Source organism: Saccopteryx leptura, chromosome 2 (assembly GCF_036850995.1).
Source record: "Saccopteryx leptura isolate mSacLep1 chromosome 2, mSacLep1_pri_phased_curated, whole genome shotgun sequence".
Lineage (NCBI taxonomy): Eukaryota > Metazoa > Chordata > Mammalia > Chiroptera > Emballonuridae > Saccopteryx > Saccopteryx leptura.
In genome coordinates this window covers 344,465,595-344,482,438 of record NC_089504.1, presented here as the reverse complement: position 1 = coordinate 344,482,438, position 16,844 = coordinate 344,465,595, and the positions used below count along the sequence as shown (strand labels likewise).

General features: G+C 51.2%; 3 protein-coding genes across 4 annotated transcripts; 2 read left to right on the top strand and 1 right to left on the bottom strand.

Moving 5' to 3' along the window:
• The first annotated feature begins 1,698 nt into the window (after positions 1-1,698).
• COASY (Coenzyme A synthase) lies at positions 1,699-5,889 on the top strand. Its single transcript, XM_066364125.1, has 10 exons — positions 1,699-1,813; positions 2,212-2,922; positions 3,535-3,749; positions 4,025-4,156; positions 4,286-4,475; positions 4,560-4,624; positions 4,811-4,895; positions 5,069-5,166; positions 5,256-5,402; positions 5,504-5,889. Exons 2-10 carry the CDS (start codon positions 2,223-2,225, stop codon positions 5,543-5,545), a joined length of 1,674 nt encoding a protein of 557 aa, XP_066220222.1. The 5' UTR covers positions 1,699-1,813; positions 2,212-2,222; the 3' UTR covers positions 5,546-5,889.
• A 703-nt stretch (positions 5,890-6,592) lies between these two features.
• Positions 6,593-12,080, top strand: MLX (MAX dimerization protein MLX). 2 transcript variants are annotated; one of them, XM_066364122.1, is made up of 8 exons: positions 6,593-6,690; positions 7,183-7,219; positions 7,699-7,788; positions 8,071-8,177; positions 8,435-8,534; positions 8,733-8,832; positions 9,187-9,388; positions 11,046-12,080. In XM_066364122.1, exons 1-8 carry the CDS (start codon positions 6,649-6,651, stop codon positions 11,100-11,102), a joined length of 735 nt encoding a protein of 244 aa, XP_066220219.1. In that variant the 5' UTR covers positions 6,593-6,648; the 3' UTR covers positions 11,103-12,080. The 2 variants fall into 2 exon arrangements, with proteins under 2 accessions (XP_066220219.1, XP_066220220.1); XM_066364123.1 differs by lacking the exon at positions 7,699-7,788.
• A 13-nt stretch (positions 12,081-12,093) lies between these two features.
• Positions 12,094-16,794, bottom strand: PSMC3IP (PSMC3 interacting protein). The gene is made up of 8 exons (XM_066364124.1): positions 16,572-16,794; positions 16,379-16,479; positions 16,130-16,219; positions 13,482-13,593; positions 12,836-12,981; positions 12,664-12,717; positions 12,496-12,555; positions 12,094-12,414 (listed from the first exon to the last, which is right to left on the bottom strand). Exons 1-8 carry the CDS (start codon positions 16,603-16,605, stop codon positions 12,358-12,360), a joined length of 654 nt encoding a protein of 217 aa, XP_066220221.1. The 5' UTR covers positions 16,606-16,794; the 3' UTR covers positions 12,094-12,357.
• Positions 16,795-16,844: the final 50 nt, after the last annotated feature.

The window sequence follows — 16,844 nt, the reverse complement described above, 5'->3', positions numbered from 1 at the left end:
AAGAAAACTTACAAGGACTTGTAGGCAGGCACAAGACAAATAGATCTCCGCACCCACTCATCAGAATCTTAAAAGTTTAGACGAAGCCTTTAACTAGGTTTAGTCACAGTCCAGTCCAGATGGTCTCAACAACACGTCTCTTTCTCAAGGTGTCGTCCTTGAAGACAGCTCCCACTGTGAGGATGATACATAGAGCATACATTCCAAGGACAGGAGAGAGCGTGAGGTCCAGCTCAAGGGTCACCCAGCAGTTGTCCTCTTAATGCCCTCATCCAGTAGTGATTTAATGTTGGCATATGAGACTGTGTGTCCAGATGTTTCAGAGTATTTCCTGATGCTCTTTGCATTTTGCTTCTTCAAACTGCTCCTCTTTAAAACTCTTTTAAAAATTTAAATGTCTCCTGCAAGAAGCCTGGCTTCAGTGACTCTATAATTTTCCATCCTTGACTCCAGGGGCAGATTCAGGTTCTGTGGGGCCAGAGGCTTATACAAGTTGGGAGACTGGGGGACCCCTTTAAGATTCCAAAACATGTTAAGTGTAAAAGTTACCGTATTTCCCCATGTATAAAACGCACCTTAATTTTGGGGCCTGAAATTTGAAAAAAAAAAAATGTATTACATCGTTATTGAACTCAAGTTTTATTCATCATAAAATTCATACAACTCCTCATCACTGTCAAAACTCCCCCATCCTTTAGCTTGTCCTCATCTGTGTCTGATGACGAATCACTGTCTTCAACAATGAGCGCAAAAACAAGCGGGAAAAAGCAAGAAACGCAAGTAAAAAAAAAAACCAAAAAACTACAACCACTGTATAAGATACACCCAGTTTTTAGACCCCAAATTTTTCGGAAAGGGGTGCGTCTTATCCATGGGAAATACGGTAACATTTATTTTATGTGGGAAAATAAACCACAGCACTTTACTGTAACCTTGGAGATTGGTTTCCCTCCCGTTTGAGATCTCCATGGACAATTTACCTGAAATGTTTCCCCTCCTCACGGAAACTATCAATTCCAGCTTTTCCAGCCCTCATTGACTTCACGGTAAACCCCTGCCTCGGGCTCTTGCCGGCTTTTTCCCTGTCAGCAAAGACGATCCTCTGGCGGCTCTAACGAGCTCATGCGGAGAGCTCTCCTCTCCTGCAAACGGGCGCATCTCGGAGGGCATCCCAACGGAGCCACGGAGTCACAAGATATGGCGTCTGTCACTACCTCCCTATACGTTTCTGCAACATACAGGATCTAAACTTTCCCATCTGTTAAATGAGGACCTGAACAGATTTTTTTCTGTGGCCTCCCACGTAAGGATCCTCGGACCGAGGGGACCCAAGAGGACTCCAGGAACGCCGAGCCCTAATTTAAGCGCTACCATGTGACGACCGCCTACCTCCGTCCCCCCGTAATTTATCAAGGACAAAAGCAGGTGTTCAGCCTTTGTTGCTGTCTCCTTAATGACCTGGCTGAAGCCAGTCTTTCTCTCGGGGTCTGAAGGGCATCCGTGAATAGGACTTTCAAGCTCTCGCCTCGTACTTCACCCAATCCCTGTGTGTGAGCTGTGAAAAGAAGCTTTCACCCATCTCCCAAACCTCCGAGCTCGGCCCCGCCCCATCGGCAGGAGGCCCCGCCCCATCAGCTGATTTCCCCACCCCCTGGGAAATCTCGCAAGGATCCCGTTCCGAACAATAATTGAGACTCTTGGCCTTTCTCTGATTCCGTAGCTCGGAGTCGCAGTTCTTAAGTTAGTGTTTCCGGTTTGCTTTCAGGGAAAGCTTTAGCTGTACTGCAAGTGGAAGCAAACCCTGGAGCTGTCAGTAAGTAGGAGATCGAGCCGAACCTGAGCCCCCGCCTTTGATTCCTTTAGTCCCCTCCTTTGATTCCTTGAAGACCTTGCAGCTTAGCAGAAGGACCCAGGATTTCTGGATCCCCAACTCTAAGGACACAGGGACTCCTGTCCAATTTCCTCTCCCAGGATTTCGGTTCAGTTCAGCGAGCTCACCTCCCCGTCTGAAAGACGAGGAAACCGTGTCTTACAGCACAGCCTCGAGGCGCGGTTTACCCGGCCCAGACCCCTCCCCTGGTTTCCCCTCGATTGGCACAGACCCTGCCCCTGCTCCAAGACCCCTGTCTTGAGTCCAAGGTCCCGTACAGATAGCGACCTCAGGCACACCCCCCTCAGTCACCCTCTACAGGTCTCCCTGATTGTCAACAGGCTTAGGCAGCATGGCCTTATTCCGTTCGGGCCTCCTGGTGCTGACGACGCCTCTGGCCTCCCTGGTCCCTCGCCTGGCCCCTATCCTGACCTCTGCGGCCCAGCTGGTGAATCGCACACTTTATGTACACCTGCAGCCGGGCATGAGCCTGGACAGCCCTGCTCAGCCCCAGTCCAGCCCTGTACAGGCCACGTTTGAGGTTCTCGATTTCATCACGCACTTCTATGCTGGCGCCAACCTGCACACAGACCTGGACATCAGAATCCTGCTGACCAATATCCAAACCAAGAGCTCCTTTCTTCCTCCCCTGCCCAGCTCAGTCCAGAACCTGGCCCACCCGCCAGAGGTGGTGCTGACTGACTTCCAGACCCTGGATGGAAGCCAGTACAACCCGGTTAAGCAACAGCTAGAGCGTTATGCCACCAGTTGTTACAGTTGTTGCCCGCAACTCGTTTCAGTGCTGCTATACCCCGACTATGGGCCGGGAGAGCTGTCTGTGGAGCCCCTGGATGTCCCCTTACCCTCCACCATCAGATCATCCTCCCCCGTGGCCAGATCTCCAAAGCAGCCCATGCGTGGCTACCGTCGTGGGGCTGTGGGCGGCACGTTTGACCGCTTGCACAATGCCCACAAGGTGTTGCTCAGTGCTGCGTGTATCCTGGCCCAGGAGCAGCTTGTTGTGGGAGTAGCAGACAAAGACCTGTTGAAGAGTGAGTGGGAGAGACACTGGATTAGGGTGGTGGAGGACCCCCAAAACTCCTTGCATCTGCGAGTGCCAAGATTGAGAAAGGGTGGGGGCCAACCATAACTTTCCACCTCTCCCCACTGTCACACACAGTGCCAGGCACTCAGTTCCTGCTAAGGAAATTTTGTTAAATGAATAAATGTAGCTTTCTCAGTGTGTGGTTTAGTCACTGTTCAATCAGAATCCCCCCAAATGTGGAGCCAAGGAATCTGCACTTTTAACAAGTTCCCCAGGTGAGGAACTCTAAAGTTTGAAACCCTGTGAATAAATGGGTGAATGAGTTGTAGGTAGTGTGGCAGAGACAGGAAGAAGGGACACAAGGATAATATGGTTTTTGAAAGCCTCTGTCTGGCTCTGACGCCTACTGGCACTGCTAGTCTCTGGACACATGCCAGCTCTTGCAGTGACTACTACCATGCTTGCCTTCTGCCTGCACCATCACAGACCACTTCCCAGCTTAGTCCTTTCTTCCTGCCACCCACCTCTGGAGATAGGATGCTTAGGGATACTCTTCACCAACTGGCCTACATTCTTTTCCCCAATAAAAAGATCTCACTGTTCTGGGCTCCTTCCTCAGGCAAGTTGCTCCCTGAGCTGCTCCAGCCCTACGCAGAACGTGTGAAACATCTGAGTGAGTTCCTGGTGGACATCAAGCCCTCCTTGAGTTTTGATATCGTTCCCCTGTTGGACCCCTACGGGCCCACTGGCTCTGACCCCTCCCTGGAGTTCCTGGTGGTCAGCGAGGAGACCCATCGTGGGGGGATGGCTGTCAACCGCTTCCGCCTTGAGCATGTAACCCTTGAGGGAGACTGGTAGAGGGAGTGGGTGGGGATGGGGCAGGCCATTGCGGGTGGGGGTGCTGTTGGACGTACCATGGTCCCAGAGAGGGGAAGAAAGATCTTAACGTGGTAGAAAGAGGCAAGGAGGAACTCATTCCCAGGTTGTCCTCTGAGGCAAACTCTACGTCCAGGGTAAGTATGGGAGGGTAAGGGGGCAAGTTGGACATCAGTGTTTGTCCTTCATCTTAGCCCTCCTTCCCTCTCCTCATCTCTACTCCTTTACTTTAGGATATGGAGGAGCTTGCCTTGTACCAGATCCAGCTGCTGAAAGACCTAAACCACAAAGAAAATGAAGAGGATAAAGTCAGCTCCTCCAGTTTCCGCCAGCGAATGCTGGGAAACCTGCTTCGGCCTCCACATGTAAGCACCCCCTGCACACACACACACTGCTTGGATGGGCTGGAAATGCTGGAAGGTAGGGACTGATGGATTCAGCCAAAGCGTGAGCCTGAGGACCCTAGTAACTCAGGTTTCTCTTATCTAACCCAGAAGAGGCCGGAGCTCCCCCCGGGTCTCTACGTGATTGGGCTGACAGGTATCAGTGGCTCTGGGAAGAGCTCAGTAGCTCAGCGGTTGAAGGACCTAGGAGCATTTGTCATCGACTGTGACCAACTGGGCCATCGGGCCTATGCCCCAGGTGGTCCTGCCTACCAGCCCGTGGTGGAAGCCTTTGGAACAGGTAATAACTGGAGAGGGCTGGGGGAGGCCTGAAGTGAGGAGGTGGCCTGGTCTCCTTGCCCAGTCCTCTGTCTCTGTCATCTAGATATTCTGCATAAAGATGGCATTATCAACAGGAAGGTCCTGGGGAGCCGAGTTTTTGGGAACAAGGTAAATGCACACTTCTCCAAAGGTTCTCAGCTGCTACAGACCCAGGGGTTGGGATCTAGTAGACCTCTCTGGTCTGGTTCAGAATGCCAGTTTCCATTCATCTATTCCCAACTACCTCATCCCTTGAGCTGGCTCCATCTGCAAGGAGAGGTAACCACTGCCTACTCCCTCTGTCCTGCTCCTCAGAAACAGCTGAAGAAGCTCACGGACATTATGTGGCCAGTTATCGCAAAGCTGGCCCTAGAGGAGATGGATCTGGCTGTGGCTGAGGGTGAGTGGGAGGGATGATGGGAGTGGCTAAGGGGCACAGTGAAGCAGATGTTTTCTCTGGGAGTTTCCCCACTCCAAGCCAGACCATCCACTTTCCCAGGGACTGTTTCATTGGCTCTCTGACTAGTAGCAAGTGATAGGGTACAGCTGGCAGTGACTGGCTTGTCCCTACAGGAAAGCATGTGTGCGTGATTGATGCCGCTGTTCTACTTGAAGCTGGCTGGCAGAAGTTGGTGCATGAGGTGTGGACCGTTGTCATCCCTGAGACTGAGGTATCTGGAGCCCACCTATAACCGCATCTCCACTATAGACTGCATCCTGCTCTGAGCGGTAGGCTGACAAATGTCATGTCTGTACCCAGGCTGTACGACGAATTGTGGAGAGGGACGGCCTTAGCGAGGCTGCGGCTCAGAGCCGGCTGCAGAGCCAGATGAGTGGGCAGCAGCTTGTGGATCAGAGCCACGTGGTGCTAAGCACCTTATGGGAGCCACATGTCACCCAGAGCCAGGTTGGTTCCCAGGGAAAGGTTTGGTTGCAGGGAGGGAGTCTCCAGTGGATGCCTGCCTGACTCCATCCTCTCTTCCTCCCCACATTCTGGCTTGTCCAAAGGTGGAGAAAGCCTGGACCCTCCTGCAGAAGCGCATCCAGTAGTTGCCATCATGCCATGACTGATAATGCATTTTCTGTGGGGCCACATTGGCCCCGGGAGCTGCCAAGAGATCCAGTGATGAGGAGGAATGGGAGCTTCAGTGCTCACCATATCTTGAGTCTGGAGGGCTCTGAGCTAATCTGGGCGGGACAGGGCCTGGTGGACACAGGAAGACTACCCAGCTTGCTGGTGTTTGGCCAACACTGAGGATGTGGCCCATGGGGAAACAAGCCTCTCTGGCATTCCAACTCCATTCCTGCCTACACGCATCTGCACTACTTATGGCTGGGTGGGTGGAGGGCAAACTCTGGAACTTGTGACAGAATTAAAGCTGAATGTTTCAGGTGCTGCCTTTATGGTGTCTGCTTTCTGCTCCAATGCCTCTGGGTGTCTTTGGGACCCTTGAGCCGGAAGTGCAGAGCTAAGGCCTGAGCTGGAAGTCAATATTCAGTGGTTAAGAACATGGCCTTTGGAGCGAGCCAGACTGAAGCCAGCTTTGGCCCTCTCATTGGCCAGTCGTGTGCATTTGGACATGTTGCCTTATCTATAAAGTAGCAGAACTTGACTAATAGGCTCTTCGAAAGTACTCATTCCACAAGTATCCAGCCGGAAGCTGGGCTGGGTGGTGGAGGACTATCCTTAAACAAGCCAGGCAGATCTCCGCCATCACAGAGCCTGCAGCCTAGTGAAGTGGGACGAGGTAGACGGGCCTACAAGTCGTGGTGAGGCGGGCTGGCGAGCCTGGCGGAAAGGCGTCCCCGGGAGCTGGCTAGGCCTGCCAGTGCGTGTGTACACAACTATCCGCAACATTACTACAACAAGCCTTTTGGGGGGACTCCGTTTCACAGAATGTGCTTCATGCCGCCAACTCCCCAAGGGAGGGAGAAACCAATTGGGTGACGTTGCCAAAGCAACCTCTGTCAGTCGGAACAGGCTTGGGCCACTCAGCGGGCTGGGTTATTCCTGCGCTGCGCTGCGCACGCGCGTCACCCTTGCCCCGCCCTTTCTCCTTGGGTGCGGATTGGTGGATTTGAGTCACGTGGACACTCCCCCTTCTACGCGAGGCGCCAGCCCTTGGCTGCTTTCCGGTTACGGTGGGTCGGAGATGACGGAACCCGGAGCCTCTCCAGAGGACCCCTGGGTCAAGGCAAGCCCCGTGGGCAAGCACGCCGGTGGAGGGCTGGTGGGTGGGGCGCGTGCACGTAGAGGGTCTGGAGGATGAGGGAAGTCCATTCGGTCCCCAAAGTACCCCCATCTTCGTTCTCCCGGCCCAGGGGCTGCAGTGAAGACAGCTCACCCCCTCGCACGTGCCAAGGTGGGGAGATGACTGAGGCGTGTGCGCGCGCGAGTGTGAGGGGACAGGGTTTACGACTGGGGGTGGAGGTGTGGGGCGGGCGGAATCATGCCGAGGGGCGGTGTTCCCAAGACGTAGCCAGTCTTGGCTCTGTGGGAAATCCTTTAGTCCATCAGTTACCTGGCGCACGTGTGTGTGTGTGTGTGTGTGTGTGTGTGTGTGTGTGTGTGTGCGTGTGTGTGCGTGCGCGCGCTTTCGCGTTCACGGGAACACGCACAGGGAATGGAGGCAACTTCCTCCGGGGCGGCAGTCCGATGAATTTGTCTCCCTTGCTTGGTGCCGTAGGTGGAGTATGCCTACAGCGACAACAGTCTGGACCCCGGTGAGTGCCGCCCCCATCGTCTTCAGCTCTGCACTGACACTCCCACTTCAGCCCCGTAGATTCGCTTGGCCTTGTCAGCCACACCTGATCACAGTCCACTCTCGGAGCCTGAAACAGTGAGGGAGGAGCTGGAGGACCAGAGCAGGAAGCATGAGAGAGTGACGTGTAGTTCCCTCTGCCCTGGAGCAGGGAAGTGATGGAAATGGTGACAGCTTGGTCACTCTCGTCCTCATCAAGTCCAGATGTTATTTTGTGCCCCAGCGAGTATCATTGCAGACCAGTGGAGCAGGGTAGACACTAGGGGCAGGAGCTTTACAGTGTGGCACTACAGGAAGTGGGTGGCCCAGATGGCTGGCTTTTGGGTTTAAGGGGAGAGGTCAGCATCTAAGCATCAGGGAGCCATTGTGCCCACAGGTGTCTGAGGGCCTAGCAATGTCCCCCAACCTTACCCCTTAGTGATTAGAGCCTCTTTTTTCCAGGGCTTTTCGTAGAAAGCACCCGCAAGGGAAGTGTAGTGTCCAGAGCTAATAGCATCGGTTCCACCAGTGCCTCTTCTGTCCCCAACACAGGTAGGCAGCAACACCCCACCCCACCCCCAACCTGATAGGGCTCAGATATGCCATCATTTTAGTATTTTTCTTAGGAAGCTCTAACCATCCAATTGGGTTCTAGAGCCCTAGTGCTAGGCTGGACACAGGGTTTCACCATCTTCACCTCATCAAGAATATTAGGTTCCTGTGTCTGTGTGCCACCTGGGGACCACGTTCTTTTTCCCAGTTAGGAAAAGGTGGACTAGCTGGGCCTCACTGGGCCCCAGAATGATCTCTTCCTGCCCCCAACTCTGAGTGTAGATGACGAGGACAGTGATTACCACCAGGAGTCCTACAAGGAGTCCTACAAAGACCGGCGGCGGCGAGCACACACTCAGGCTGAACAGAAGAGGAGGGATGCCATCAAGGTAATTGGGGAGGCCCTGGCCAGCATAGCAAGGCCCTGCATATTTCAGATTCATTTTTGCCCTGACCCCATCAGACAGTCCCCAGCAGCGTCTGGACAGTTAGTCTGGTCCCTGGGCATGAATACCTCCCTCCTTCCAGCCCCTCATCCCTGTTAGTTTGTGAGCATTGAACTTGGTGTCATGGAAGAAGAGCTTTGTGTTAGTTTGCCTTAACCCCTCAATAGTTAAGGAACCTATTTTCCTTGCTCTCTCCACAGAGAGGCTATGATGACCTTCAGACCATCGTCCCCACCTGCCAGCAGCAAGACTTCTCCATTGGCTCCCAGAAGCTCAGCAAAGCCATTGTTCTACAGAAGAGTATGGCCAGGGAGAGCCCTGGGGGATTGGAGCTAGTGGGGCTCTGACAAGGCTAGCCTCCTACCCACTTTTGGCCTGGCCCTGGTTGGGTGGTTGTAACGAAAGAGTTGGGATCCGGGGAGAGGGGAAAAAGATGAGCCTTGTCCTCTGGTTGAGATTTCCTCTGTGCTTACCCGCTTTTCCCACCCCCCACCCTAGCTATTGACTACATCCAGTTTTTGCACAAGGAGAAGAAAAAGCAGGAGGAGGAGGTGTCCACACTACGCAAGGACGTCATGGCCCTAAAGATCATGAAAGTGTAAGGGGGGCTGCGAACTGCAGGAGCCAGGGCTTCTGAGGCCAACTTAAGTTCACACTTTTTTGTTCATAAGCTGCATCAGATAGTACTCACTCCCTCAGGTGGCCCTTTAGAGGCAGGACCCCTGACACAGCAGGCACTCTGGAAAAACCTGTTGGATTAACGAAAGATTGGAGAGCATTGCTCTCTGTTTTTGAGCTAGAAGCAATATCTAGCTGAATATATTCCAAAAGCTCTCTAGGAGTCCCCTTCCTGGTGTGGTGGGTGGCATGGAGGGTCACCCTAGTCTTCCTGGCCTGGGTGAGCTGCTGTAGCACCTTAGCCCTGGCTTAGCCCTCGCTTGCCTGCTTTCAGGAACTATGAGCAGATCGTGAAGGCACACCAGGACAACCCACACGAGGGGGAGGACCAGGTCTCTGACCAGGTCAAGTTCAACGTGTTTCAAGGCATCATGGACTCCCTGTTCCAGTCCTTTAATGCCTCCATCTCCATGGCCAGCTTTCAGGAGCTGTCAGCCTGTGTCTTCAGCTGGATTGAGGAGCACTGTAAGCCTCAGGTACGGGGTGGCAGTGGTCACAGGGCCTGGGGTCTTCTCCCCACCCTCAGACGGAGTGATCCAAGCCATTTCCAGAAAAGCAGGAAGCAGATTTTAGGTTTCTTCAGGGTGTTTCTACAACTTTCAGTACTCATTCCACCCGTCTTTGCTTTCTCAAGTCCACATTTCCTTGTTAGGGCTTCATCTGTCGAGTATAATCTGAGCACTTACTCCTGCAAGACCCAACTTGGCCTTGGTTTAGCGCCTGTTGTGGCTGCCTCAGTCATTCCTGGGCTGCCCAGTAAGTTCCCATCACTTGAAGCAGAATTACTTGAGGTTTTTGGGAAGATTTCTGGCCCCCACCCCCAGGCCTACTAGTTTTTCCTGGGGCTTATTACTCTTATTTCTAACATTGTGGTGTGTTAATGTTTTTGTTCTATTTTTAAGAGTATATTGACCTTAGAGGGAGGGGGGAGAGGGAAGAAGGACTGAGAAGTGTTCATATGTGCCTTGACCAGGGTTTCAAACTGGTGACCTCAGCATTCCAGATTGATGCTCTATCCACTGCACCACACAGGTCAGGTGTGTTAATGATATTAACCGGAGTCTTCTGCTCTTGAGGCCTAGTTGCTTTTTCTGAAACTTGAACTTGTATCTGAGATTCTTGCATTCTTTTTTTGATTCCCAACATTTTTATTGTGAGACACTTTATCATTATTATTATTATTATTATTATTATTGAGAGAGAGCCAGGGAGAGAGAGATAGGAACATCAAGCTGCTCCTGTATGTGCCCTGACCAGGGAATTGAACTGGCAAACTCTGTGCTCCAGGATGACGCTCCGGATCTGTCCAGCCAGGGCTTAACTTTTATTGATTTTTAGAGAGACAGAGAGAGGAAGGGAGAGAGCAGGGAGAGGATAGGGAAGCATTTGTTGTTCCACTCAGCTGTGCATTGCGCCTTGACTGGGGATCAAACCCACAACTTTGTTGTTTCAGGACAATGGTTTTTTTTTCCTTTGAGAGGAGGGGGGAGGCAGAGACAGACTCCGCATGTGCCCCAACCAGGATCTACCTGGCAAGCCCAGTAGGAGGCAATGCTCTGCCTATCTGGGGTGTTGTTCTGTTGCTCAGCAACGGAGCCCTTCTTTGCACCTAAAGCGGAGGCCATGAAGCTGTCCTCATTGCCTGGGGCCAATTCGTTCTATTTGAGCCATGGCTGCAGAAGGGGAAATGAGAAAGAGAAGCCAGAGGGGGAGGGGTGGAGAAGCAGATGGGCTTTTCTCTTGTGTGCCTTGACTGGGAATTGAACCCAGGACATCCACATGCCCGGCCGACACTCTACCACTGAGCCAACCAGCCAGGGCCAGGACACTGCTCTTAATTGGTTGAACTAACCAGCCAGGGCTGTGAGGCACTTTAAACATACTAGAACATCAAAAGAATTTACAATGAATATTTATCTATTACCTAAATTCTACCATTAACATTTTGTTTGCTTTATCACGTAGTTAGTTGTCCATCTCTCCATCCTGTTCTAGTGGTATTGCAGAGTAGAAATCAATGCTTCTTGGTTTTGTTTTTTTTTTAATATAAAGAGCACAACTGCTCTAGGCAGGTGTCACAGATAGTTGTGCCTTCACCTGAGCATCATCGCTTCCTCTGCTACCCCCCAACAGACTCTACGGGAGATCGTGATGGGCGTCCTGCATCAACTGAAGAACCAGCTTTATTGACCCGCAGAATGGCCAACAGGAGGCCTTTAGCCTCCTACTTGGCTAGAGCCACTGGGCTTATGAGATTGGACTGCAACACTGTATTATCAGTCAGCTGATTTCCTCTTGATGTTTGGTCCCAAGTCTCCCTCATCCTCAGTGGGACTGGGTTGCTTTTTGAAAACTTCTCATTAATTTATTATATTGACCATAGAGCTTGAACCTACCCAGTGTTTCCCCCTGTAGAAATGTAGAAATAATCAACGTGGGTCTGTCTGGGTACCTCCCCCCCTTCCTGAGCTTCAGATTACAGGTTTTGGCACATGACCTATAATATTTAGAAACCACTGTTTGCTTGTCTTGGTCTCTTGGGCAATAACTGGCCCAAGTTTAGCCATTTTGGCAATAGTCAGATGGAAGAAAAGGATTAAAAGGAAACACTTCCATGGCGACAAAAAGTGAAAGGCCACTCACGCCTAGGTTACAGTCGCCTGGCCAGCCCACGGTAAAGCCATGGCTTTCTGGTCCTGCCAGGTTCCTGCTCCTGCCTTCTCTTGCCCTCTCCGTCCCTCTCAGGCAGTAGCACTGCACAGCAAAGTCAAATGTGACACAGCACCACCTATTAAAGTTTTTATTTTTCTAAATACCAACAATGCAATTTTGCTAAAGTTACAATTTTAGAAAATTAGCTGGGCCTCAAAACCACCCCCAGCCTTGTCAGGTATATCTTTGTCTCTACCATCTCTCTGCTGCCTGCATTTCTCCCAGGACTTGGGGGTGGGTAAAGGCCTTCTAGGGTGTATAGAACCCAGGGGAGTCTGGGGTGCAGCCCTCGAGACTCCCTGAGTGCTGTATATAATAGCCTCTCTACCCTTGTCCCACTAAGCTCCCTTTCGGCCTTCCTCAGGTTTCATATCTGGGAGGTTTGATTATCCAGAGGAAATGAAGTATTTTTATATCAAATTATATTACAATAAATATTGCTAATGCTTTCCTTTAGCTTTGTTCTAAGTCTAAGTGTTAAGCTCAAGCATTTGAAATGTGGATGATGGAATGAGTGTAACCATCCACTCTGGGTGACCAGCACTCCCTCCCTCTCTGCCTAATACTCTGGTTTATACTTCTCTCAACTGCTTTGCTCAAAGGTGGAAAGTAGTAACAACAAAGAAAACAAAAATAAAACCGGCCTAAACAGGGCAGCCAGTTTGGGCTTTTTGAAAGCTTCTCATTAATTTATTTATCTGTTCCCATCCCCTACTTGTGCCACAAGGGCTTCTCAGCGGTCTGGGAGCTGGACGTTGTAATCTTCATCTGTCTCGATCCCAACTTCTTCCTGTGGGGCAATGAGACAAGCGGATGACACCTCCCTGGACCACACCCCAGGGGAACAAGAAAAGGAACGAGATCCACTTACAAAGAACTGCTTCTTGCTTTTCGGGTATCCTTCAAGGATTGCATCACACAGCTCTGATGCCTGACAAGAAACAAAACCACCCTTTCCAGGCAGGCAGTACTCGGCACTGTCTGTCAGCATGGTCTGGGCAGCACTTTCCAGGGCCTGCTTTGCAGTTCCTGCACTTACCATCCTCTTGCGCTTCCTCCACTCCTTGCAGTACTTCTGCCTCTCTCTGTACACCTAGACAGGAGAAACAGGTTCCTCCGAGCCCTGGTCCCCATGGCAGCTGCTGGGGTCAACCTCTGCCCTCCGTTCTCTGCAAGGTGGCCCTCCCTACTAGCCCTGCCACCCAACCCACCTGCTCTTTCTCTTCAGGGGTTACGTGGTTGGTGGCTGCTTTAATGTTCTTCAGTCTCTCTGTGTAGCCAGCTAATTCCTTCTTTAACTCCTGGATCTCTTTTTGCATCTCTGGTGTGGTCAGGGCACTAGTTAACTCCTTCAGTTCTGAAAACACCATCTCCCCAAGGTCACTTGCTATCCCCCAAGAAAGGAGTTCTCTCTTACCCAGTGGGTGCTCCCTGAGGTAGGAGACCAGGCCTCCACTCACTCTGGCTTCTACACCCAGGGTCCAGAATGGGCCCCTTATTCTGGATATCATCAGGAGAAATTAAGACTTACAAATTTAGTTTATTCTAGTTTTATTTCCTCTTCCATCTACAAGTAGGGGTTGGGTGTGAGGTTAAACAGACTGTTAGTGGTAGCTAAAGGAACAGGAATAAAGGGAAGTATGGGAAGAGGATAGTCATAATAGGGAAGGCAAATGCATGCCTTGCCCATTTCAAAAGCCATTAGCTGTCACATTTCTTTTCATGTAATGGCATAGCAGCCCAACAAAGGGATCTTCACTAAAAGACAATGCAATCAACAAACCATTCCCTTAATAATTCCTGACCTCTGCACTGACCCTGACGGTAGGGGCACCCTCCCGGACTGTCCATTCCTACCAGCCTCCATGTGGCGGCAGCTCTGCTGCAAGCTCTGCACCTTGGCCACGAGGCTCACGATTTTGGCATCCAGGCTCTGGAGGTCAGCATCACTCACCGTGTCAAACTGGTTCTGCCAAAGACAAGAGGAAAAAGGGAAGTGGGCTGATGTGTGGCATAGGATGAGACCCTACGTCTAGACAGGCAATGTTCACATACTTTAGAACCTGGGGTGCCCCAACCTTCCAAAGGGCCCAGGAAAAGAGTGAGAGTGTACTTTTGAGAAGGATTTCAGTTATAGTGCTGGGTCTACCAAAGAGGTATCAAAGTTGGAACCTAACGCCAGTCCTCAAGGGTCTTCTAGGTTGGCAGGATATTGAATAGGACAAATATCTTTCAGATTAGTGCTCAAACTTCTCACTGGGCTAAAAGAGTAAAGGAACATTCTTCCCAAGTGGTGCTACCTAAATTATGGGCTTCTATAACAGGAAGGATCTGAACAAGCAAAGAGGCTCAGTGGAAGGTATTTAGCTAAGGGACTAGTAAAAGTCTCAGGAGCTTCTCCCGTGAGAGACCAGCTGCTGGAAAAGGACTGCGTTGGGGCTCGGGGGCCTTGTCAGTTGTTAAGAGGGAGCAGGTTATAGCAGCTGGGAAGTTTGGACTCTATGTTAAGGCATGCAAGAAGCAGCAAACTAGCCTGTAAGCCAAATCATGCTGATGCTTTTGTTTTTGGGTGTGTTTTTTTTTTTTAGCGAGATAGAGACAGGGAGAAAGATGAGAAGCATCAACTTGTAGTTGCATCACTTTAGTTGTTCATTGACTGCTTCTCATATATGCCTTTATTGGGGGGCTCAAGCCGAGCCAGGGATGCCCTGCTCAAGCCAGTGATCATGGGATCATTTAGATGATCCTGCACTCAAGCCTGCGACCCTGTGCTCAAACTAGATGAGCCCATGCTCAAGCCAGCAACCTCGAAGTTTTGAACCTGGGACCTCAGCGTCCCAGATTGATGTTCTGTCCACTGCGCCACCATCGGTCAGGCTCAATGCATGTTTTTTCAAACAAAAATATATTGATGGGCAGCCCTGGCCGGTTGGCTCAGTGGTAGAGCATCGGCCTGGTGTGCGGGAGTCCCAGGTTTGATCCCTGGCCAGGGCACACAGGAGAGGCGCCCATTTGCTTCTCCATCCTTCCCCCTCTACTTTCTGTCTCTCTCTTCCCCTCCTGCAGCCAAGGCTCCATTGGAGCAAAGTTGGCCTGGGTGCTGAGGATGACTCCATGGCCTCCACTCAGGCACTAGGGGCTCAGTTGAGAAATGGGGTCTGTTAGGATAGTTTAGTGAGGGAGACAAGTAAAAACACAATTATAATACAGTGTGCCTCAGAGGTAAGCACCTGAAAAAGCCATTAGCTCAGAGCATTCAAGGACGGTTTCTGGAGAAGGTGATGCCTGAATGAAATTCTAAAGGACAAGTAAGAGTAGGCTGGGCAAAGGGGTAGCAAAGGAAGGGATGAAAACACTGTAGGCAGAGGAAGGACAATGAGCAAGGGATACAGGAGTAAAATATATAAATGGTAACAGCCAGCTGAAGGTAGAGGCAGGCTCGGGCCAAGTCTCCAAATGCCTTTTACCTGTTCAGAGAGCACTAGAGTTTTAAGTAGAAAAATGGCATGACTAAAGATGCACTAACACATCACTCTGACTAGTGTTTAAGGAGGCCAGGAGATCTGTTAGGATATCGCAATAGATGAGGAATGCCTGAAGTAGGGCAGTGATGACAAGTGGAAAAAAAATGATTCAAAATGGGAAAATCAGCTGGACTTGATGGCTGGCTAGCCATGTGAGATAAGGTAAGTTAAGAATGACTCCCTAGTCTCGGGGGCTTGGGTGAAGAGTGATTCCATTAAGAAAGAATGGAATGAACCTGACTGGTGGTGGTACAGTGGACAGAGTGTCGATCTGGGACGCTGAGGTCCCAGTTCAAGACACGGAAGTCACTGGCTTGAGCACAGAGTTGCTGGCTTGAACGTGGGATCATCGATATAATCCCATGGTTGCTAGTTTAAGCCCAAATGTTGCTGGCTTGAAGCCTAAGATCCCTGACTCAGCTGGAGCCCCCGTCAAGGCACGTATGAGAAGCAATCAATGAACAACTAAAGTGAAATAACTACAAGTTGATGCTTCATACTCCCTCTCCTCCTTTTTACACTTCCTATCTCTCTCAAATCAATAATAAAAAAAAAAGTGAGAGGAGCCAATTTAGGAGAGAGATGAAGCATTCTACTTTAGCCATATGATTCTGAAAGACATCCCAGATGGAGGTCTGGGCTGGAATTAATGTGTGTGTTAGGGAGGGGAGTGGAGACAGAAGGAAAATCATTCGGTAGAAGGTGGTTCTAATCTAGATAATTAGGAATAAGAACTTCCAAATGGAAATGGATCTTGGTAGAAAGAATTCAGGATTTTTTGTCATCCTATTTCAAATCTGTAAATGTCATGAAGTCTGGATCACAGCATGGGAAGACACACTTTGATTTAATGGATGGTTGGGCCCTTCTAATGGCGAATGATAGCTGAGTTTCATTCTGCCAACGACAGTTCATACTAGGAACTGATTCACCTAATACTGGTGTCTCACACGGGTGATAATCTGCGCAGGCTTCCCTCACCTGGTCTGCAAAATATATCTTCTGCTTGCCGTACATCTTCTCTTTGATCTTGCCCTGCTGGGCCAACTGCTCCAGGGCCTTCACCACCGCCTGGCAGAGAGGGTGCGGAGCAATCAGAGCGACTTGGGCCGGACAGCCAGCGCGCGACAAGCGTTAGGAAGCCCAAAGCTAGAATGCCAGCCTCGAGAGGGCAGGACCCCATGTGATTCGAAGGGTCCCACGGGGAGGAATCCGGGAGAGGGTCCTCACCGCTTTGCCCAGTCCGTGTTCCCGCTGCAGGTTCCCGAAAACATCCTGGGCGCTGTAGGGCCGGTTCTGCTCCTGCAGGTACTTCAGAAGGATCCCGGGGGCTACGGGAAGAGACATATCGGGGAGGGGGTCACTAAGCCGACCCCCTCACCCGCTCCCTTCCGGGTCTTCCCGGCTCCCAAGGCCCGCTTACCTCCACTCGCAGCTTCAGCCCGGCCTTTACTCATGGCCTTTCCAAACTTCGAAACCCGGACGTTACAGTTGCTCTGGGCAACGGCTTTTTCCGTTGACGGAGACGGCCCTCGCGCGGTGACTGGCGGAAGGGAAGCCTTCGCCAGGAACGAAGTGACCCTTCCGGGGCTCCGTAGTTGGGTTTCTGCCCGGAGCTTGGGCTGTGAGCCGGGCCCAGTACCTCTCGACTCTGCGGAGGAGCCAGGGGAACCTACCGTACTTCCAGCCTCTCCCT